This window comes from Neophocaena asiaeorientalis, unplaced genomic scaffold (genome assembly GCF_003031525.2).
Source record: "Neophocaena asiaeorientalis asiaeorientalis breed wild unplaced genomic scaffold, Neophocaena_asiaeorientalis_V1.1 scaffold64, whole genome shotgun sequence".
Classification (NCBI taxonomy): domain Eukaryota; kingdom Metazoa; phylum Chordata; class Mammalia; order Artiodactyla; family Phocoenidae; genus Neophocaena; species Neophocaena asiaeorientalis.
The window spans coordinates 207221-232150 of NW_020185334.1; the positions used below are offsets into that span (position 1 = coordinate 207221).

Here is a 24930-nt window from a genome sequence, read left to right on the forward strand (position 1 = left end):
CTACTTCCAACCTTTCATGGTTACTCCTCTACCCAACTAGAATAGCTTCTTTCCATCTACGACATCTGTGCATCTTTCAGATCCCAGCTCAAATCTCCTATTCTCTACCCACACTTCACAGATAACCCCATGCCAGAGATGCTCCTTGCCCCCAAGCTCCTTTGACATGTTCCTGTGAAATCTTTCCTTTGTACTTGTCACTCTGCCTGGTTTGTTAGCTGTGTCACATCCTAGTTAAGTGGCCTCTGACCATGTCCTTATTGCTCTGTGCTTCACTTTCCTTGTCTGTAAACTGGGGTGATAACTGCATTTGTCTCATAGATGAGAGTGGAATGAATGAAAACATGTAAAATTTTTAGAACAGAATCTAATGTATAATAAGGATTAAATAAATATTAGCTGCAATTAGTATTGTTGTTGCTGATTTTAGCTATGTAACACATGCCTGGATATCTCATTTTTCCATCTCGACTGTAAATTCCTTGAAGGTCAACAGCAATATTTTCTTCTTCCTCTTGCAGAAGGTCTTACAAAGAGTTAAAATCCAGTCAATATTTGTTGATGGCCTTAACACCATTTTAATTGGTGCTTTTAGATTTTTAAATCAAAATACATTTTAATTGGTATTTTCTGAAGGCCAGACTTTGTACGAATCACCAGAAGATAAAATGATGGACAACACATATGCTATCCTTCCCCCAATGAAAATTAAGTTATAGTGGAGGGATGGGCAAAAGGTAAGTATGCAAAAGAAAAGTGAGGTTTACATGGTTACAGATAGTTGTAAGTGTTATGGAGAAATGAACAGGGGGCTGGGATGGACGTTTAGTGGAGGAGAGGCCCTACCTAAAAAGATGGCCAGAAAAGGCTATGATGAGATGGAGGCATAGTGAGGGGAAAGAGGGTTCTGTGAGATAAGAATGGAGGGGCAGGTACAGTCTGTGATGGTACGTCTTACATGTTGTAGTTACATGTTTTCATTTTACTTTGAGGGAAAGATTAAAGTATTAGAGGAATTCAAGAAGCAGTGGGCTGAATATGCTCATTTTGCTTTGCTTGGGAATGTCAGTCGGCCTTAGGACCTTTTACTTGACTTACAGAATGAGATCACATTCAAGTATGATATATTAATATGACCATGAACTTTGACCTATATAAGGTTAGCCGATTCATATAGGGTCCAAATATAAACCCTTGACCTTGGACTCATTAAAACCAGCTATCTATATAACACATGAGTGTGTGAAACTCTAGACCAAATATAATAAGATATCTGCCACTAGGAAAACCTGTAAGCAGATTCGTGAATCAGAGCTCTGTTTGAGCCCCTATTGTGACACATTCCCATTTATTAGCTTATGTAGAGACCCTGCTGTTCATGTCATTCTTGCGGGAACCACTTCAAATATGAATCTGAAATAAGGAATGATATGAAGAATTAAAACATTTTAAAATTATAGAGTCTGCTATAAAACACAGCAGGCAAAAATCTAAACATATTATCATTTAGTTCTAGTCATTACTGATTTTAAAACACAGCAGGCAACTTGAAACATAGACTTGTCCTTCAAAAGAGAAGTGTGAAAAGATCAAGTATTTACCACTCATTTTCATGGCATTAGCTGACATCCCATAAAGACTTAATAGTGTGTGTTTCTTAATACAGAGAAGATTCATGGCATAAGGGGGAGAAAAACACAGAAATGGGTGATTTTTGTTTTTTCAAAAAGTCTCAAGCTCAAGTCTATTCTTTAGCCCTCAATACTTGTGTAGTCCAAGGCAAGTTATCCAACCTGAATCTTGGTTGCTTCATTTGTAAAAACAGGGAAAAAATAGTGATAATAATAATGCCACCCCTCTTTGGAAAATACAGGGTTGCTATTCAACAAATCTGCTTCCTTTATCCTAGTCACACAAGAAGGAGTAACTTGCAGGACTAAGGAGACCTCTCTTGCAGTCAGGTGGTACCATGCAACTGAGTTCTGGCTAATGGAAAGTGGGCAGAAGTGGTGTGTGTCACTTTTAGGCCTGGTCGTAAAAACCTCCTGTGCAACCCTTTCTCTCTCTTCTTCCTATCTGCTGTCAAGACTCAAGGCAGCCTTAAGGACCACAAGCTGAAATTCACATGCCTCCATCACCTTGAGTCCCTGAAAGACTGTAGGGAACATGACCTCTCACTGTGGATTTTATATAAATGAGAAAATAAATTTCTCTTGGGTCAATTTGACATTTTTGTTACAGCAGCTAGCATTCCCTAATTCATATTCCATCTCAAATAGTCATTGAAAGAATTAAGTGAGATGGTACTTGGGTACTATAAAACCTTTTCGATTGTCATTATTATTAAAACCCAACCAATTAGGATCAGTGCACAAAGCTCTTTGGACACAATTTCTTCATGACCACTGAAAGGATTTCAAAGGAAGAAATGAGCAAAGATGACATAACATGACAGCAAAGATATCTTTAGATATTTATTTTTTAATCTCACCTCCATTTTTTTTTTCCTCCTGAAAAACTAGCAAAATACTTGTGACAACAGCACTCAAACCTAGTTTCCCAGGAGGTGATAGTCCATGCCCAGGAGGAAGGTATTTTTCTCTTTTATTTTTTTTCCTTCCAGAAATCATATTATGTGATCTGATAAGAAGAAAGAATCTTTGCAGTCAGAATTGTACTTAAAAATTCAGGGCAATGCACCCCAATGTTCACTGCAGCATTATTTACAATAGCCAGGACGTGGAAGCAACCTAAGTGTCCCTCAACAGAGGGATGGATAAAGAAGATGTGGTACATAGATACAATGGAATACTACTCAGCCATAAAAAAGAACAGAATAATGCCATTTGCAGCAACAGGGATGGACCTAGAGATTGTCATACTGAATGAAGTAAGTCAGACAGAAAAAGACAAATACCGTACGACATCACTTACATTTGGAATCTAAAAAGAGGGTATAAATGAACTTATCTGCAAAACAGAAACAGAGTTACAGATGTAGAAAACAAACGTATGGTTACCAGGGGGTAATGGGGGGAGGGATAAACTGGAAGATTGGGATTGACATAAACACAGTACTATATAAAAAATAGATAACTAATAAAGCCATACTGTATAGCACAGGGAACTCTACTCAGTACTCTGTAATGGCCTATGTGGGAAAAGGATCTATAAAAGAATGGATATATGTATATGTATAACAGATTCACTTTGCTGTACACCTGAAACTAACACAACATTGTACACAACTATACTTCAATAAAAAAATTTCAGGGCATATGGTCACCATATGAAGCATAGTGAGTTCCTGGTTTCTTTATACTTGATGAAAAAGGCAGACTGTTGGGTAAGAAGCATGGTTCAGAGAGGAGAACAGTTAAGTAGGAGGAGGAGAAAGGATGAGTGGAGATGGAAGAACTGATGCTCGTAAACTCAGGAGACACTCTTTCTGGGAGTGAAGTGGGAGCAGAATCTGATGTGCTCTGTTAGCTCAACCTTGGGGGAAGCACGTGGGAAGAGTTTGGGAGGGGCTTTGACCTTGGACAAAGAAGGTTGTCAGGAAGAGGAGGGCGTATGTGTGGAAGGGTAACCTGAGCTCCTCCTGCTGATCCTGGCAAACCTGTGTTAGGTAATAAATACGTAGCTGCAGATCCAAGTTCTCTGGATGAGTCTACACCAGGACTTCCAGTTGGAAGGAAGCTCTGACAAGCAGAAAGCAGAAAACTGTACGATGAGAAAAGATGGTTGCTTATTTTCCTAAAACTGAAAAGAAAGATTCAGAGAAGTTCAGTGCCTGGTGCTTGGAGTAGTTTCAAGGTCTTAACGGTCAACAGAAATGTTTGTCACATTACATGGTTAGGATAGAGTTACTGAGTGAATATTTAGTAATGACTCTGCTTCAGAACGTGGTTGGCACAGACAGCATTTATGGATGGTTTAGGTAAACTGTAACAGTTTAATGGCTTTTGAAAAACATGTCTTTTGAACGACTTAGATCTTTATGAGTCTCCCAGTATCACAAAAACATCGTAACTCAAAGATCAAGCTGGGAGAAATCTTGTCTTGCAGATTCATGTTGGGTCTAAAACAGTGTCTAAAACCCCAATCTTCCAGTTTATCCCTCCCCCCTTACACCCTGGTAACCATAAGTTTGTTTTCTACATCTGTAACTCTATTTCTGTTTTGTAGATAAGTTCATTTATACCCTTTTTTTAGATTCCAAATGTAAGTGTGTGTGTTGTTTTGTGTACGCACACGTGTATATGTGAGGGTTACTGTCCTTTTGGCCTGAGAAAGAAGGCTAATTTCTAAACGAAATAGAAAACTTTCCATTAAATGCTATCAATGTTTGTTAGGAAACCTTGTCTTTGTACTTGATTAAAAAAATGTTTGTCTTTGCCACTAGCTAGCCAATCATTCTTTTCTTTTTGTTAAGGAATGCTGCAGTTCTGAAACATTCTCTGTCTCTCACAATAAATATACCCACCCTGGGAACAGTGGTGGGAAGAACAGATGACAACAAACATCATTAAGAATGAGTCAGGATACACATTTTTGCTCATGGAAACCTAGTGTCAAAAACTGAGAGGCTACATCATTTTCTGAAACTTGGGAGAATATTCCCTCAAAAACACTGTGCCACAATGGATTTAAGAAACTCAGTCTCCATTTTTTAAAAGTTATTTTACTATTGCTTATTTTTATTATAACAGTGATTATGATTTATCGAAAACAGAACTTTAAACTATATTTTTAAATTCTTCTGGATAGGATGTGAGATTGTTTCCCAAACTATAATTTGTTGGATTAAAAATGTTTTATATATGAAAAAAATGACAAACAAATCAATTTTTTAAAATAAGATTTGGTCAATTAAAATCGGAAATGCCACATGCTTCAATCTCCCCTGAACTCCTTAATGCATGTCAGCATGTTGAAGGCTCTGAAAAGTCCTGCAATGTGGAAACTACCTGTCTAAACCTGTAGTTTCTAAAATGTTTTGACTGCTGAATTCTTTTATCATTCATTTACACTTATTAACATCCTAATGGATGCTATACAACTTTAAACATGGGAATATCTGAGCAAGAGCCCCACCATGTTATGGATCTGAAGTGAATTCTTTTACACTGCCTTTCTCCAGTGTCTCTGCCCAGTCCAAATATGACTTGTGCCATCCTACATGAACCACTGTCATGGTCTGTTTTTCAGAGAAGTCAGATCTTAAGCAGTGGCAAAAGTACGTATCTTCAAAATTAATACTGGAAATCCTTTAAAATGCCTTTAGAGTATTCAGCTCTTAACTCAAATTTTTTTTTTTTTTTTTTGTGTGGTATGTGGGCCTCTCACTGTTGTGGCCTCTCCCATTGCGGAGCACAGATTCTGGACGCGCAAGCTCAGCGGCCATGGCTCACGGGCCCAGTCGCTCCGTGGCATGTCGGATCTTCCTGGACCAGGGCACGAAACTGTGTCCCCTGCAAAGGCAGGCAGACTCTCAACCACTGCGCCACCAGGGAAGCCCTTAACTCAAATATTAATGTATATTTGATTTCAATGCACATTAAAGTCTGAGAATCACTGGGTTAATCTGAAAGTCATTTCATAGGAAATTAGGCTGGTTTAATCAAAATTACAATAAAGTACCACCTCACATCAGTCAGAACAGCCATCATTAGAAAGTCTACAACCACAAATGCTGGAGAGGGTGTGGAGAAAACGGAACCCTCTTACACTGTTGGTGGGAATGTAAGCTGGTGCAGCCACTATGGAAAACAGTATGGAAGTTCCTCAAAACACTAAAACTAAACACTCAAATCCAGCAATCCCACTCCTGACATATATCCAGACAAAACTGTAATTTAAAAAGATACATGCACCCCTATGTTCATAGCAGCACTATTCACAATAACTAAGACATGGAAACAACCTAAATGTCCATCAACAGATGAATAGATAAAGAAGATGTGGTATATATATATACACACACAATGGAATAGTACTCAGCCATAATAATGAAATAATGCCATTTATAGCAACATGGATAGACTTAGAGATTATCATATTAAGTGAAGTAAGTCAGAGAAAGACAAATACCATATGATATCATTTAATATGTGGAATCTAAAATATGACACAAATGAACTTATCTACAGAACAGAAACAGACTCACAGACACAGAGAACAGACTTGCAGTTGCCAAGAGCAGATGCAAACTAGTATATAGAGAACGGATACACAACAAGGTCCTACTATATAGCACAGGGAACTATATTCAATATCCTGTGATAAACCATAATAGAGAAGAATATAAAAAGGAATGTATGTATATGTATAACTGAATCACTTTGCTGTACAGCAGAAATTAATACAACATTGTAAATCAACTATACTTAAATAACAAATAAAAATCAAAGAAAATTAGACTGCTCTTAGCAGATGCTCTGGATTTATCCAGATTGGCTAGGAATACACCTTTTATGGGACTATCTTAAAGAGTTATTCCAAACATTATTTTTTATACTAATTAACAAGATAGAAAAAAATTATACTCTAAGAATAGTACATTTTTAGGAGTCAAAGTTCAACAAACATTCTTGAATATGTGTGAGTGATATTATGATTTTGATTTGTAGACTGAAAAGACTTCGTGTATTTTTGGTGGGGTGAGTACCCATCTTGTTATCCCTGGTCCCAGTGTGATTGCTTTTGCCCTGGTGTAAGTATTAATAGCACCCTCATCACTCTCAAAAGTGCGCTTGCTTTAAAGATGTATGATTACTCTTATTAGGCCATGCTGACAAAAGCATCCTAAAATATGGATATATGGACCTTCCATTCTAGGTCTTTTCTATAAGAGAATAAAATGCAAAGCAGGTAGAAGGAGCTATAGAAGGAACAAAAGGAAAGTCTCTGTATGGTATTCAAGCCAGGCTACGCAGCTATCAAACCCTTGGTGAATGGGGGCCAGACAGCGAGTTCTGAAGTACTCCTGCTTGTCTGTATCGTTTACTCCAGTTGTTTTCACTATTCATCTGGTCTCTGCCAGTATGATGTACCAGAGCACCTTGACGGGCAGCCACTGGGCCACAGCTGTTGCTAAATGTTTTGAATATCACCTGTGATCGAGCTTCTTTAACTTTATACATGTCAATAGATTTGGTGACGATTCAATGAGACACAGGAGTCCTGTTTGGAGTAGTTAAAATTCTAAAGCCAACACATATATTTAACAACAATAATTGTAAAAAAATAATGTCGTCAACACCTGCTGAAAGTTTACTATGTTTGAGCAGCTGTTACAAGCACTTTCACTTTTCACGACCCTGTGATATAAATATCATTATTATCCCCACTTTACAAAGGAGAAAACCGAGGCACAACCTAAAAAAGTTGGCCACACAGTGGCGATGTGAATCCAGAATAAACTGAGGCTCATAAAGGTGACATGACTTGTCCCAAAGAACTTAAAAACTAGGCCAGTGAATCTGAAAATAGATTACAGGACTCCTTGTCTTAATTCAGACCCATTAGGACCAACAGTTAGATCCTACTGTGTGCTGGACAAGGGTTACTATTCCACTCAGTTGATTTCCATAACCTAGTCTGGGATGATTTTCTTTCCAAGCCTCACTCACCAGATCTTTAGAAATACACCCAAGAGATCATATAACTGAATTGACTGCTACAAATATGTAATTACAGTCACACTTAATTTGTAAGGAAAAAAATATGTATGTGAAAACGTGATTGGACAGCAACTGCTACTTGCCTTACAATTGCTGTATGTTAAACTATATGTTTATTAAAATATATGTATTTTTAAACTATACTAAATGGGAGATAAATATAATTTTAATACTAAAAAGTAGATAAATGATTTTTGTCTACTTCCACCTATTTAATCCGATTTTAAACATATTTAATCAAAGCATTTGAAAAGCTTATCCAAAAAGCCTTACCATAAATTAAGCATAAATAACTAGCCTCAGCCACTGGAAATAATCTATATACATCCATCATTTAGAAGAAGTTTATTTTGTTCTCTTATAGTGTAAGAATATCCAAATCTGAAAGTGAACAAATAGGGAAGTCTCTGGCTCAAATTTACATTTGTGTTTTTACAGCATAACATTTTGGGGAAAATTCACTTCTGAAATAGGAGAATTCTGAAAGCGGAACTTCATCTAATATGAGCCTTAAAAATAGTAATAAATATTTTGGGACAGTGGCCACGACATTAGGAGAATTATAAGTGGCCCATTATTTATGATGGGTTCTATATCCAATACTGAGGACTTACTATGCACAAGTCACTGTGTTGGTCTTGAAACATGAAAATGAATGAGATTTGGTATCTGATTTCAAGATATTTACATTCTAGTGAGTTGGATATGTCATGTATATAATATTGATACAAGGCATATGATAATTTTAAAACAAATTTATAAGAAACAGTAGAAAGGACAGTTCACTATTGTATGGGATGAAATGTAATAAGGAGGGGAGAAATCAAGAAAGATGAAAATGTGCATGCCCCCACCAACCACCCCACATTATCTAGTGTAATTCCTGTACTTGAAATGTTGGTTCAGTTAATTTGATAGAAGGAGGGGAGGGAGAAAGGGAGGGAGGGGAGGAGGAAGAGAGGAAGGGAAAAATGAAGTAAAAGACTGACGTCAAGGTAAGATATTGGAAGTGAATCTTGAATAAACAGATGTGGCAGAATGATGGCCGAACACTGTAGGCCAGTGGTATTTGGGAGATGACAAACATGTGAGTTGGGCTACAGAGTAGGGTACACGTGGGGTATGAGGAAGTATGGAACCAGACCATACAGAAAGGGGTTTGGGCTTTATATCTGGTGCGTTATATAGTTGGAGGTTTCTGTGTAGTCATTTCTTTGTAAGACTTTCACTATGGGTTAGAGTCAAGGCTATAATGTGGACCAAGTAGGCTGGTCTGTTCTGTTGCCTCAGTCTTACTGCCCTGCTGGCTTCTCTTGGGTCTCAGCTCTCCCATGCTGCCCTCTCACTGTGTCCTAGCCCCCTCAGGCAAGGAATATCCCTTGCTCCAGAAGCATGATTTGGTGGGATGGAAAGAGCATGGTTGGGAGCAGTATGATGGGAAGAGCATGACGGGAAGCAGTATGGTAGGATGGAAAAAGCATAGTTCAGGCAGACTTTGTTTCCAAATTCCGGTTCTACCTTTTGGATAACTGGACAAGTTTCTCAAACTTTCTGAGCCTCAATTACCTGCAAAATTGGGATAATAATACTGAGCTTTCAAAAGTAATGAGATATTATTACTTTATACTCGTTGAACTGTAAAAAATTAGAAATAACAAAAATAATGATTGCTGATGGAAATACGAATTGTTATAGTCTTTTGGGAAAGCAGTTTGGCAGTATCTGTTAAAAACACACACTCCTCAAAGAACTCACACTTTTGGAATCTTTCCCATGCAAAAGAAAGCACTGCTTGTAAAGATATATGGGAAAAAGACATCTATTGCAGCATTGTTTTTACGGCAATAAAGTGGGAAGAAAGTGCTTGCTCATCACAGTATAATGGTTGAATAAATTATAGTGCATCCAAGCTATGGAATATCACTTGAGCTTTAAAATGGATAAATTAGATCTACACAAATGACTTGGAGGGATTGCCACAAAGTTTTTCTGTCTGTTAACAACAAGTGCATAGAATATGATACAGTTTTTATAAAATAAACACATACATTTAACAATGGCTAAAAATTTTGTGCCTCTTACTGTGTATCAGATACTCCTTGACATGTTTAAGGGGATTGACTTGTTTTAATGTTCAGTATCCTGTGATGGAGGTGTTATTATCATCCCCATTTCACATATGAGGAAACTGAGGTGCACAGAGACTAAGTAATTTGCCCAAGGTCACACAGGTCAGAGGAGAGCTGGAATCTGGACTCCGGAAGTTAAAATCAGAGACCAGATTCTTAATCAGTGTGTTTTACTCTCTGAATAACTGGAAGGTGGGAAGTAAACAAACAAAATAAAAGGGAAATTACATTAAAATAAAAGGGAACAAACAAGATAAAAGGGAAATTACACTAAAATAAAAGGGAACAAACAAGATAAAAGGGAAATTACACTAAAATAAAAGGGAACAAACAAGATAAAAGGGAAATTACACTAAAATAAAAGGGAACAAACAAGATAAAAGGGAAATTACATTAAAATCATATGATGGATTTATATACAATTTTATGTGGGTGTGTATATTCAGAAAGTGATGCATGAAGGAATGGTCCCCAAAATGCAGATGGTAGTTATCTCAGGGAGCTGTGAATGCACATGTGTTTTTATTCTATTCCTTATATGCCCTTTAATTATTTGAATTTCCTACAGTGAACATATATTATTTAAAGAATCAAAAAAGGGAATAAACTCTATTCATTGTAGAAAAAAAAAGATTTGTATGCATTTTTTAATTTATTTGGGTTTTCTTACAGGAATGATCATGAACATCTACAAAGTTAAAAGCACGTTCCTGGCCAGTATAGAATTTAAAACTGAAACCAAAGAAACGACTCAAAATGGAAATTGGGTAAGTAAATTTTGGTCTTTTGCTTATTGGAATATAAAATTAAATAACATTAGACTATCAAAAGACAAGGAAAAAATTTCGCAATCTATTGCTACATTCAAAAGACAATTTCAAACTAGTATACACTGCAGAATACCCTAAAAAACCTTCATATATATATGTGTGGTAGCTTAGAAAACGTCTGGAAGTTTATATACCAGCATACTACATATGCTTATTTCTGGGGGTTGAGATTATGAGTGATATTTTTCATTTCTTCTTTTGCTTATTTTTTCATTTAATAAACACACATTACTTCTAAAATAATAAATGTAAGCAATAAAAAATATCTCAATATTTTCCCTAGTAAATCAACGAAAAATCAAGATCTCATCCTGAGGAACTGATCATAGATACACACCCAGATTTACCTAAAATGTATATACTGCATTTCTCTATTATTTATAATAGAGAGAAAAACTGTAAATAACTAAATCTAACATTAGGACACTGGTTATGTAAATTGTGGGACAACCATATGGTGAAATATTATGCCTCCAATAAAAAGCATGCCTTTGAGAAATTTTTAAAGACTTGGGAAAATATTCATGGTATATTGCTAACTGAAAAAATAGGACTTCTTGGGTTTTTTTTTTTACAGTTTAAATCTTAAAGGGAAAATCATTATATGCTTTTACATTTTATACTTTTCTGCATTTAAAAATACTTTACAATAAATATGCATTATCTTACAAGTAGAAAAATAAATGTTATTTTAAAATAGAATAAAATACTATCGTTTCTGAGGATTATGTAAGATCATGCAAGTATTAGCCATGGGAATCAACACTGATAAAACAGTTCTCCTCTCCCTACCCACCGCGGACACCTTTCTCTCTCTCCTTCCTGACTCTCAGGTTACCTTTTTGTGAAATGAAAAATAGATTGTACAGAAATGTAAAGCGCTGAGTAGAGCACACACTCCATATATCTTAGTTCTTTCCCCTTCACTGAACTACCAGAGGGCAGCGGCTCTCATTCCACCTTTCAGACTCTTACCATCCAAGAGTGATAGCCCTGGGTGTCACGGTGTATCCAGACACTGCATTGATGAAGATCTAGGACAGGGGACAGCTCTGTCCCACGGTGGTGGGTATCGGGGAGGATGCTTATAGGGTGATAATGGATTTCTAGAATAGGGAAAGGACTAAAAAGAATCCTATTAGGGAAGCCTGAGGGGAATTTCATAGGTGGCCCAATGTTTTGTTTCTCTCCAACGACTTAGACAAAGAATAGAACAGAATCTTCTGGAGTCGACACCACTGGCCCAGGCCTACAGCTACCCGTGGTTGGGAGCATTTATGCTCATCTCTTGCACGTTCCTGAATCCGATACCTCATATATAACCCCATCCTTTCTTTGCTGTCCTCTTTGGCAAGGCTGACTCTTGCTGGAGCTTTCTCCCTATCCTACAGAAATTTTGACCTGTAGGAGGCCTGAAACTAGATTAAGGGTTAATGTGTCCTTTGCCAAGTGACATCCCACTTTGTAAACAGCAGACAGCAATGCCATAACTTAGGCCGAGCTCCAAAGGAATACTAGCTCAAGTGTGCATGCCCTGAGCATTAGTTGATTCTGTTAATATTAATGAGCATATGATTTGGTCTAGTTGCCCTTTAAATTCAAATTAGGCACTGATTAAATAATAAGGCAGCAGAATCAGGATGTGTTTAAACAGCACTTCCCCCCTCCCCGCCCCCCCAGTAAGGTGCCTTGGTCTTGGGTGTGAGTGAGGATGAGCTGTTAAGAGTGTTGAGATAACAGAACAGAGAGTTTTCCTTGAATTAAGCAGACTGACTATATCTTAAATAATGATGATGATGATAATAAAAAATAATAATAACTCTGCAGCAGTTTCAACCAGAATACTTGATATTCCTAATACAAATTTTACTCCTGGGTTTATAGCCTCTCCATCTGATTGCCTCTATATTTGTTAACTTAAATAGCCTTCACATTTGTACTCCTGGGTTTGTTTTTAAGGATTTAAAGTGTAAACTACCATTAAATCAATAATTGGAATATTTTTACCAGTAGAGAAAGAAATCTCTCAATAGATAAGTGTATGCCCTATTTTATAAAGGACCTCAGAGCTCCTATCAACCAACAGATATTTTCTCAGGTTTCTTTACCTTGGAGTTCATTTCTATTCAGTCCTGGCTGCTGCATCCCTGGCATGCACCCCTTGTGTGGATGAATTATTCATCGGCATTCCTCCTTCTCACATCTCCTCCACCCAACTCAACTCCTACCCACCCGAAGGCTGTGATGAGTCATTGGGAACAGGTGTCCTCCGTCTGGAGCTCACAATCTAGCTCTTGATCCATAAGCCAATCAGCTGTACCTCCTTCTGTTAGCAGATTGCACTGTTAGCTGTTATGTGGGGTAAATGGGCAATAAACATCCATTCTTGGTACCCAGTGGGGAATATGTCTAGAACATTTGAACAAAATCGCTGGCCTAAGGAGACACCCCCAGACACTTCCTCTTGAAATTCTTCAACTTTCACATATCTGTTTTAATTTTTTAAAAATCTTATCTCCCAAACCAAGTGACATTAGCCAGCTCATTTTTTCTTTTGTTTTTAGTCCTTGTACCCTAGAGGACACCAGTTTCCTGTGGGAGCCAAAATTATAACAAATATAAAGCCAGCCAACCAACAAGCAAAGCTGAAAATAAATAATGGGGCTCAAAATCTTTGGGAATTATATTGGAAAGAATACTAAAAAAAGGCCAGTCCATAATATTCGTGATTCCAAGACTTAAGAAGAAGATGCTGGGTCAGGAGCAAAGCCTGGAAACAAAGACAAGAGAGCAAGGGCCCCTTGAAGAACTTTGGTCAGCAAAAATATTCTGCACTTAAACTGGAGAGTGTAATAAGCATTTTAATAAGCAGCCTTATAGCTGCAGAGCTCATAAATAGCCCAGCTGTCACCAAGGAGATATATTTCTGCATGAAACTTATAATGGTGAATGTTTGAAATGAATTCTCAACATATATGAATGCCTTTTAACCTCGTCATGACCTCAATCTCGGAGGCTCTCGATGGCAAATTCACTTATTTTTCATTCTAAGCTATGTATCTATCAATCAAGCTATGTATCTATCTCCACACTTGCAGTTCTGTAAGCAATAGATGCTTGGCCTAAGCGTTGTAGTGATAATCCGTTAAAATAGTGGTCTTCTGTACATGCTATTTCAGAAGGAAAAGGCAAAAATCGTAACCTGTATATTCTATTTTTAATGGAAACTGGATCACTTGTTAATGTGGATTTCAAGATTCTTTTCCTTAGATCCAGAGGTTAATGGATATTAATAATTTATTTTGGTAAAAACTTCACATTTAGTCTTATTAGGAAATTGCATTTGTGATACGTGACAGAACTCGTTGGAGTTACCACCATTAAAAGTTTCATGTAAAAAAACAAAACAAAACAACTAAAAGTGTTCCGAGAAATTGATCCTGGCAGGAGCAATTAATGGTGTGAGATCCTAAAAGCATGAAGAAACACCACAGTGTGTTTCTATAAGGGTGTGATATCTCCAAACCAAACAACTCTGCAGGAAAAATCTCAGTTTGAAGCACTTAAATTAGATTATTTCTTCTGTTTCCTAAACTCTGCCATTCCACTTCAGGACACTGAAAAATTTGTATCACAGCCTAAATGATTGTGATGTCCGAATTTATTTGCTTAGGATAAACACCACTCTTTGCCTTTTCACTCAGGTTTATTTCTCTCTCTAAGATGACCTGGAGTTAATTATGAGAACCTAGGTGATCTAACATGGTTTACGTTTTTAGATATTCCAAAGAATTTTAAAACCAGGGATGTCAGAACACATATCTGAGGAGTATGAAGCAAGGTGCCAAGGGATTCAGTAAAAAAGTGACAATGAACTAGAGAAAGACCACCAAAAGCAACAGTATGGTGGATGTTGTGTTGGGCCACCCGCATCCTCCTTCAGGAAGGAAGAGCTCACTCTCCCAGTTGCAGGCATCCCTCATCCCTCTCAAGCTTCCAGGATCACCCCAGCAGAAGAGAGTTGCTTCATCCGAGGCCACACCCCTTCCCAAGGCAGCCAATGACAGATGACTTATCAAATGGGAGGTTCTAATAGCCAGACTCTCTCATCCCAACTGGACATCTCAGAATGGTCATGTCAGCTTCAGACCATCTGTGGCTTCTGTTGAGAATGCCTTGTAGTTCAGTTTCTCCCTTTACCCAGTTCTGCATTCTTCCCTTTCCTTTCACAGGTGTTGATTCCAAGAGCTCCCCCTAATAAATGTCAGCTCCCTAATCTCCATCACAGTCTGTTTCCTGGGGAGCCCAGTCTGCATAGGTACCAGGTAAACAGTTTGAGCAATGGATGTGTATTATTGTATTCTGTGAGGTAAATACAGTTTCTATTCCCATTCTACAGAGGAGAAAAGTGAAGCACAAAGGAGTTAGTTACTTGTCATTACTTGTTAATTCCTTGTTAAGTACTTGAATTCCTTGTCAAAAATTACATACATTTCCAGTGGTAGAGACAGGATTTAAGCCTCAACCATCGGGTCCCGGAGTTCACAATCTTAGCAACTACCCTCCCTACACAGGACACCTCACTTAGAAAAACTGTTTACAGGCAACATGAAATGAAATGAATGATGCGAACAGTTGACTATTATTTTTAAAACCACTTTGATTTTCTAAACATTGATTCCAGGAGTAGCTAATATCAGTCTTAAGTATGGATATATTTTCATATCACTCCCAACTGAAGAAATGCATTCAGCGTGTTTATCTAAAAGTTCCAAGTGTATCACATGGTTTACCAGATGTCCATTTGTACAAATGTAACAATCTCGTCTACCATTCCAGAAGGGTTTTTAGTAGTTATCAATGACAGATATAAAATAATGTTACTTTTGTGTGTGTGTGTGTGTGTGTGTGTGTGTGTGGACAGTTAATCAGGAGGGAAAGAAAATAAATGATGATTGCATTTTCCTTTAGATAATATATATCTTTAAAACTCTATTATCTGCACATGAATGTCCCCACTATTTCTCCCTCACATTTTCTCCTAGAACCTACATAAATTTTTCTTTTACTTTTTTATTCTTCTAAAGATACTTGGGTCAGCAACATGTTCTCATAGTAACTGTCCATAGAGTGAGGAATGATGTTCTTGCCAAAGATTTATTTTCAAGGATGCCTTTCAAACATTTCTTCTTTCTTATTCTGTCTAGATAATGGAGTTCTCTGGTAGACGGTTCTCAGATGAAGCCGTTCCTGACAAGTAGCTGTAAACAGTCTAATTCTGGTGTTTCAAATAAACATCTTTAAACGTAATTTCTCCAATCATTCTATTGTTTCATGAACAGTTACTTTACAGAGGAACAAATGTAAATGGAGATATAAATTCTGAAAATGGTAGGTATGGAATAAAACAGAGGGGGTTGGATATCTGTGTTGGAAATAGAGGTGCTTAAAGAGAATTGGATAGATTTGCACACTGCTTTATTTCCCCATACAAATAAAACCCAAACGGTTTTCTAAGAGTCTGTGATTTTTAGATGTAGTAAGTGGCCTCATACCTTCATCTTTACAGACTTCAGCTGCCTCTTCTGAAGAAGCGCTGGGCATGGTGACAGCGCTGGCACCATCTATAAGGCAGAAAGAGAAACACTGTCTCAGAGCCAAATACGGTCAGGTTGGAGCTTCCCTTCCCACCTCACCTCCTACTCTACCGAAGAAAGCAGGAGCCTGTTTCATGCTCTAATACACTGAATGGTCTTTGAAGGGGCTTGGGTTTGTAACTCTCTTCTACAATTAATGGAACAAAACCCCTTCAGTTAAGACAGAGCCTGATGAACTACAAACTGTCTTTTTGGTGAAGAAGACTGTTTGTTTGGTAGTATTATACTTTGGCATTTTGTTTCTCCCCTACCTCTAGAAGAATGGTACATTATTTTTCTTAGTAAAAGACTGTGAAGGAAAGTATATCCTTGCAAGTTTCTACAAAGTGCTTTTATGTGTGTGTTTTTAAAGTTTGGTTTTTCTTAGCACAGCACTTCTATTCCATTACGCCAGGCTGTCAAGCTGTAGGGAGCACATCTGATGGCTGTCAGAGAAGAGGTCCAGGAGAAGGGGTCATTTGTAGGAAAGCACCAAAAGCCGTTTGGTGATTTCATGTCAGCCAAGCACAGAGTGGCGACTAAGGAACTTGGAGGTCCGTGCCTGGGCCTCACAGCAGCAACGAACCTCGTCAGAGCTGGACTTTCTTCTTAATATTATCAGCACCCCAGTGACTCCACGAGCATTTGGGCTCCAGGATAATAACTAACTTACTAACACTAAAATAGTATATTTAAGACAGGAAGGTTATCAAAATCATTTGGAATGGTTAATACTTGACAAATGGAAAAGGAATATATACATTTTTTTCATGCAGTAACAAGGTTATGGAACTAAAGATAACTCATACACGCATGGTGACTAACACACATTTAAAGGCTAATCGGATATCTTCTAGTATATCCTTCGTCCATAAGGTATATGACTGTTACTTTTAGGTCACGCCTCTATCAGAACAGAGAGTAAGATTTTTGGTAGGGAGATAACTGGAGACGAATCACTTCCTTCTGTTAGATGACGAACTCCTATTAACATCAAAAGAACAAACTACAGACTTTCAACCTTGCCTTGATGTCACATCACCCCATTTCTCTGCTTCCCTTCATGGCAGAACTCCCTAGAAGAGAAGTCCATGTTATTGCTCTGGACTTCCTCATCTCACGGTCTCTCCATGAAGCACTCCAACTGGCTTCATCGATCCTCCTCGAAGTAGTCTCTTATCAAAGGTGTCAATGACCTCACTTTGCCAAATCCAATGGTCATTTCTCCTTTCTTATCTTCCTGGACGCCTCAGGAGCATTTCAGAGTCTACTCTGTTCTTTCTGAAACACTTTCTTGCTGTGGCTGTTCCTTCTCCCCTGGTGCCACATGTCTAGAGGCCATGGTGTCCCAGGCCTCACTGTTCTCCTTATTTACATGTTCTCTCTAGTGAATCTCACCCAGTCACATGGTTTTAAGTCATCATTTCTCTGACAGTGACTCCCAAGCCTGTATCTCTGGTCCACATCTCTCCCTAGAAATCCAGAGTCAGATACCTAACTGGCTTCTTGACATCCCACATGGCCAAGAGTCCTCTTGAATTTACCATGGCCAAAACTGAACTATTAACTCTATTAATAAAAACTGCCCTGTGGCCAGTCTTTCATACATCGGTAAGTGGCACCATCATCCATGTAGTTACTGATGCTAAAAACCTAGGATGTAGCCTGGATTCTTCTTTTCCCTACGCCCTAGATCCAATCCATCAGCACATCTTGTTACTTCTACCTCTAGAACAAAACACATCAGGCCATTTTGTCTCCATTTCCAGAAACCTCCATCACTGCTTTCCTGCTATAGTCTTTCAATTGGTCTCACTTTTGTTCTTTTGACGCATTTTCACTCACAGGCAGAATGAGCTTGTTAAAACAGATTAGGTCCCTCTACTACTAACAACCTTCCATTGGCTTCTCCTTGTAGTTCTAACAAAATCAAATCTTATGCAGTCAGACATAACCTGGCCCTATGATGTCTTCCCAAACCTCGCACCATGTTCTCCCTCATCCATCACGCTCCAGCCACTCTGAACTTCCTTCTCCAACCTGTTAAAATCGGCCTGAAATCATTTGCATTATCTGGACCCTCCATCTGAAATGCTCTCCCACCATTTCATCATTGAGATTTCACTTTAATTACTGCTCCCTCAGGGAGTCCTCCCCGAGTCCAGCCAACGGACAGCTGCCTTCTCAGGATTCCTTCTACATTACCTCATTTCTCCACAATGCATTTGTCACTATCATACTTTTTTTAAATTGTTTATTTTTGGATCACTGCCACCAGAATATAAGTTTCAAGGAAGCAAAGAAGTCTTTATTGCTTGCTGCCCTATTTTGGTGTCCAGAACAGTGCCTGGGTCACAGCAAAGCCCGGATAGGTACTGGTTAAATGGCTGTTTGAGGACTAGGACCTACCACTTTGATTTGATCATGACAGCAGTCAGAACTGCTGGATTATGCTGGTTTGAGATTATGCTTTTTGCGTGATATGGAAGAGGCCTGCAGAGTCATGTAGCTAGAATTGAAGCTGGACATTCTATCGAATGAAAGGAAGTTACTTTTATTTTGGAAGAATAACAGTAGGTCAGAAGGACTTGAATGACCAGAACTGCATCTCTGACTTCTCTGATCTTGGATTCGGGACGCAGAGCAGACACAACAATGTATGCTGACACTGGCCAAGAGCATAGACGAATCCTGCCATTGGACTCTGTGCCGGCCACTTAGAAAAGCAAGAAGAGCCCCTCAGGGGTGCATTTAGGAATCTTCTCTACCATGAGAGGCACCCATATTGTGGCGGCGATGCTGTCCATCCAAGAGGTGGAGAAGAGAGCTTGTATTCTACCACTCTCTCTTAACAGGCAACTGTTCTCAACTGATTAGGGGAAAAGAGATGAATAAATAAAAAGCAGGCAGGTGTGTGTGCATGCCTGTATGTGTGTGCCTGTGTATGTGTATACGTGTGTGTGTGTGTGTGTGTGAACAGGGGTGGCAGAAATCTATGTCGATAAAGACAGTTTGGGACAGAGCAGTGAATGAATAAAACCTGTAAAACCACAATATTCAGAGAATGGCCTCAGCTGTCAGCAGCTAGTTGATTAATACCCATCAGCCCCAAACAGTAAAAACAGTGACAGCTTTTCACAGAAGACTCATCTTCCACGGAGCATAACGGTGTGGTGGCCGGGAGCTGGGGGCGATGGTGATGTGGATGACAACAGTTTTCTGTATTAGAAATTCATTCCATTGCAAGGACTACACTTTAGCAAAGGGAGCCAACTGACCCAGTGGCAGGTACACAAGGTCCTTGCTGCCTTGCTTCAGTGCCTTCTCTGATTGGCCTTCTTCAATTCCATCTTCCAGGTTAATAGTAAAAGCTTTCAGTTCTCTAGCAAAAGTTCCAAGGTTAATGCAGGAACTTTGCAGTGAAAAACTTATCACACTACCTGGTTTATTTCTAAGAGCCCAGCATACGGTTTAGGATGTGGCTGGCACATGAGCAGAGCCCACTATTTCAAAGATGCCCCATCCGTTGGGCTCATTAGAACCAGAAGAATGACTTGGAAAATAGAAAGAAGAAGGAAATTTTTATTTTGGTGGTTATGTTGATAACTGCAAAATTGTGTGAATCATTCTTTTTTTTTTTTTTTCGGTACGCAGGCCTCTCACTGTTGTGGCCTCTCCTGTTGCGGAGCACAGGCTCCGGATGCACAGGCTCAGAGGCCACGGCTCACGGGCGCAGCCGCTCCGCGGCATGTGGGATCTTCCCGGACCGGGGCACGAACCCGTGTCCCCTGCATCAGCAGGCGGACTCTCAACCACTGCGCCACCAGGGAAGCCCTGTGAATCATTCTTTTAAAGGAGAGCATGCCTGAGGACAAAAGTGGGGAGGAAGAAAAGATAAACCTAAGGAGATGACAATCTCTTTTGAGTCTTAAGTGCCATTTTATTTTAAAAAGTTCAATTTATAATCTACAGAAGATCTCTAAGCATTCCATTGGCTCATCTGTTTTTCAGTGAACAGAGTTGATGTCAGGAAGGCTTTGGATCTCATTGAGCTCTGGGTGTGGGGTAGTAAGCCTCTGTCACTCCTCACACCATCATCTACAACATACAGAGAAATGACCAGAAGCACGGCTCTTCAAAATTTAATGTAAAACAGTAAAGGACACTCCATTCGTTGTGGAAGGAAAGCCTCTGATATATTTCCTGTGAATTTTTAAAAATTAATTCTGTTTGTTTGTTTGTTTGCTCCCTGTGGCATGCGGGATCTTAGTTCCCCGACCAGGGATGGAACCCACGCCCCCTGCATTAGGAGCACAGAGTCCCAACCACCGGACCACCAGGGAAGTCCCCCTGTGAATGTTTTTCATTTCATTTTTTCCTCCAAACGAAATCTGCTGAGTTTGACCTGCCCTCAGTCAGCCCAGCTCTGACATTGTCCTTCCAACCTCTGCCCATCCCGCGTAGAGCATCACTGAGCAAACTGCGATCACACGGGAGAAAAGTGGGGCTGGTGATCGAGACCTGAGAGGGAGGGTACCCTTCTGATTGGTGGGCCTGACACTTGTAGTTAACAGGGTTGGTGGCTTCCCGAGGGAGACCTGAACGAATATTGATATTAACCTGGTGAAACGGTATAAATATTTTCAGAAAAGGGCACTAAGTAAAGCCATGTTCACCTCTGGGAATGAGGCCTAGGGGACGCCTCAAAAGAAATCTGAGCTCACCTGCTTCTTGGCCCTGCCCTTCCATTTCTTTGGCACTTGGCTTTTCCTGTGGACCGTTCTCATCTTTCAAGAAAAGCGCAGAGGAAAAAAAATATATACATCAAGTCAGTTTATGAAATATCTCTTTATGGCTAATATGCAGTACTGAAATTAATTGTAACCAGTGTAGCATGACTCCCCATAAAGCGAGGCAGAGAGATGAATCAGAGGCGTGAAACAGAAAAATTACCTACATAAATAGGTGTATTTAGCCTTGTCCCTTCTCACAGGATTTGCTTGGTGGAAAGTTGAACTGCAGTAAACAAAATTCACTCAGCAGTTCCAGTAACATCCCTCTCCTTGCACAACATTTCCCAAAATGCAATACAAATTTTAATTCCAATCTGCTTTTTTTCCTTGACTCAAGCAATATGCACTGTGTAAGGAAACTTGGTTGATTACGTTCCTATGCCCTTTATTTTCCTGTTTGTTGTATGTTGCAAAAGAACCCCTATTTTCACTTAATTTTTTAGACATTTGCTTACATTTTACATATGACAGTCTAACATATCTATGCTCTGAAATATTCTGTGTTGAACAGATTATGCTGGTCAAGTTTATGCCGTAGTACATAACTCCTTGAAAAATTAATAACTGGACAGGTATAATGGTGGCTATATATTAGAAACTAGCTAAAAACTTCCCTTTGGCTTAAAATATATAATATATATCTGTCTGTGGATTTATGTGTAGAAAAAAATTAACTCTTCAAAGCCAAATAAAGACATCATTTTATAATTCATTGCTGGGAGGGTTTCCAAGTCTCTGTGTTTGGAAAAATCTTTTTAAATGATAAAACGTAAGAGACGTCGTTAAAGTACAGAAAACAGAGAAGCAGATGTTATCAGCACATATTACTATGGGTTAAAGATGGCCACAGATCCTTGTCTCTCAAGAAGTGGAATCTATTTCTTGTCTCCTTAAATTCGAGCCGGTTCTGTGACTTGTTTAGACCAGTGAAATGTGTAAGTGATGTCTGGGCCCCCCCAAGCCAAGGCCTCAGAGGACTATAGCAGGTTCCACTTTCTCCCTCTGGGAATCCAGCCACCCTGCTGTGAAGACACTCAGATTAGCCTCCCAGGTGGAGAGGGGTACATGGAGCAGCACAGAGGGGCCAGACATATGCGTGAAGCCTCTTCCCACCTTCCAACCCAGCCCTGCTGCCAGCCGAATGCCCCCAAGTGATGACATCAGCCAAGGCCACAAGGAGCAGAACAATCACCCAGCTGAGCCCTTTTAAAATTCCTGCCCACAGCCAGGCTCAGATCACTTAAACTTGTTTTACTTGACTGCTTTGACCCACCATCTGCTACAACTGTCAACTCTTAATCCAGAGGCAAGAGGATGGGGAATCCTCCCCAGAGGAGGACTCAACAAGTGGAGCTGAAACAAGAGCCTCAGAAGCAATGGGGAAACAGTTCACCAAGCAGCTCTGAAAAACAAGCTTCTGAGGAGAGTTGCAAATGGAAAAAAATTTGGAATTGACCTGAAAGAAAAATGTTATAATAGAATGACAAAGATAAATAAATAAATAGATAAATAAGAGTGACACTGACATGCGGAAGGGATGTTATCAATGAATAAATATATCAGTATGTATATAATTCCCTCTGGCCAGCACTGTGCCATGTGTCACGCGGGACACAGTATAACCTGGGATGGCTCTGTAACTCTGTAAACCCAAGGTTCTGCGTGACACATTTCCAAGGATATTTCTGATACTTTCTCTGTTCTGGTTCTCCGCGGAGGCACTGGCACTGGCTTTTGCTGTGGGAAGGAAATAGCCATCACTGCCGCTCTTGCTGCCCTAACAAGGCCAAGCTGGTGCCGGAGCATGTGTCAGAAACGTAAGTCAGTGTTTCCCCCTTTCTCCCACCAAATGGACTCAGACTCAAGCAGGAGAGATCTACCAGTTTTCCCATCTCCCCCAACAGACACCACCCCCCACCCCCCTTTTTTTTTGGCCACGCCATGCAGCACGTGGGGTCTTAGTTCCCCCACCAGGGATCGAACCTGCATCCCCTGCATTGAAAGCGTGGAATCGTTTTTTTTGGAAGCATGGAGTCTTAACCAATGGACCCCCAGGGAAGTCTCAGACAGACCTTTTAACACAGATTCCACAATAGGCTTGAAGTCTGCAGTGACAGGCTGCTTTTAAAATTGGTCTGGTGACTACATCTCCTATGGAGTGGGAGGTAAAAATCTTATGAAGAGAGGAAGGTAAGAAGGGAAAGAGAAACAATTGAGTCCTAGGAAGGTAAAGAATTGTTTCCACCAGTTCTAAATTCATGAAAAGGAAATTCATGGTCAGACCCCCAAGTCCAACTTTATAATAGTAAAAAGCAGTCTGGCTCTTTATCTAACCTACTGCTACTGGGTTTTACCCTTAATCCCTGTGCCCGTGGTCCCACTCCCTACCGCAGTCCGGCATGTTCTGTTTTCGACTTTGAGTCTTGGCTGTGGGGTGGTCTAGTTGCAGGATTTCTGCCCTTGGGAAGCAAATTCAAGAAACACTTGGCATGTTTATCACGGAGTAAATGCCTTCTAGAAGAATGCTGTATTTGGCATTTGAGTAACTTGCCCTCAAATGAAAAGGCTCAGGTATATTGCTTTCATCAATTTCCAAAGACAGTGCAACCTCAAGGCCAGCAGGGGGAATCAGCGTAGAAGTCTGGCTTTCAAAGGCCAGTTGATAACATTCTCGGGCAATTAGGTTAGCATTCACGTCACTTTTAGAAGGACAGTTTGGCTGGCTTCTAACATTGCATCCATTTAAAATACCTCAATTGGGTGAGTTCTTAGTGAAACAGTGGGCTTCCTCTGGTAGGAAAGAAAAAAATCCCATTACACATTTACCCGTATTTGATAAGAACAAGCTTTCCTTTTATCAGCCCTGTCTGTCTAGCTATCTTCACAGAAAGCATAAAAACAATAAAAAGTTAAGTAGAGTGGGGAATGTAAACTTGTGGTTTTTAGAAGGGATTTAAAAGGCTTACAATAAACATGAAGAAGTATAGGGAAATGACAGGCTATTTTGTGAGCTTAAAACATGTCACACAGAAACTAAATTCTCTTAGTTGATATACCTATAGGATCCCATATTTACTTCCGATAATAAATTTCCATATCATTCGCATTGAATGTCACATAATACTACTTTCCTACGCCAAAAAGCACAGTGACCTGTGTGAATTCTAATGGTTGAATCATTTTTGCTTCTCTAGTATTAAAACCATGCCCTCTATTCTTTCAATCCATACTTATGGAGCACATACTATATTCAAGGATATTTCAGGAATTTTATAGAAATAAAAATAAGAGACTCCTGCTGTGAAGTTGGAAACGAGTAGAACCCTGCAGGTTCCCCTCCCCTCCGCCCTTCCCCAAGTATAAAACCAAGCAGTTAATGATTAGGAAAATAGAGTCACAGACTCAGTGTCTGATGTTCATTCCTGAGTTGTTTAACAGATACCATAACCGCCACCAGAGGAAAAAAAAGTTAACTGCATGATGACCAGACAGATGCTAGCCATGACATAAGCTGCTCCAACTTGAGTCTATGGCTACCACAATTCTAAGGACTGGCCTCAAGAGAATGGGATTAACATTATTGCACATAATAATCTATATCTTTGTGGGTGTCAAAATAACTGTAGCTTGTTCTGCCCATACATGTAAGCAGGCAACTAAAATTGTCAGCAAAGAGATGCTACAGGCCCATGTTGACATCTTCCAGTCTGAGAATACGTTGCCTATGTCAGTATGAAAAAGTTACAGAAGACAGACCTTCACCCCTAATCCCATAGAAATGGAATGATGTCTGAAAAGTGGGGATTTGTAAGCAGTTCTTTGCAGGAAACTGCCCTCAGCAGGAAGCCCCTTTTCTT

General features: G+C 39.4%; 1 protein-coding gene across 3 annotated transcripts in view; it reads right to left on the reverse strand.

Annotated features, from left to right (window-relative positions):
- The window catches only part of MACROD2 (mono-ADP ribosylhydrolase 2), a 1936537-nt gene that overhangs the window by 87176 nt on the left and 1824431 nt on the right, over positions 1 to 24930 (reverse strand). Inside the window, exons 11-12 of one of the 3 annotated variants that reach the window (XM_024735451.1) lie at positions 21005 to 21067; positions 16200 to 16268 (exon numbers count right to left, since the gene is read on the reverse strand). The exons of 1 other annotated variant lie outside the window; for it this stretch is intronic. In XM_024735451.1, the coding sequence (XP_024591219.1) occupies positions 16200 to 16268; positions 21005 to 21067 (132 nt within the window). The remainder of the gene's footprint in view (positions 1 to 16199; positions 16269 to 21004; positions 21068 to 24930) is intronic. One more of the 3 variants, XM_024735453.1, reaches the window with a different exon arrangement.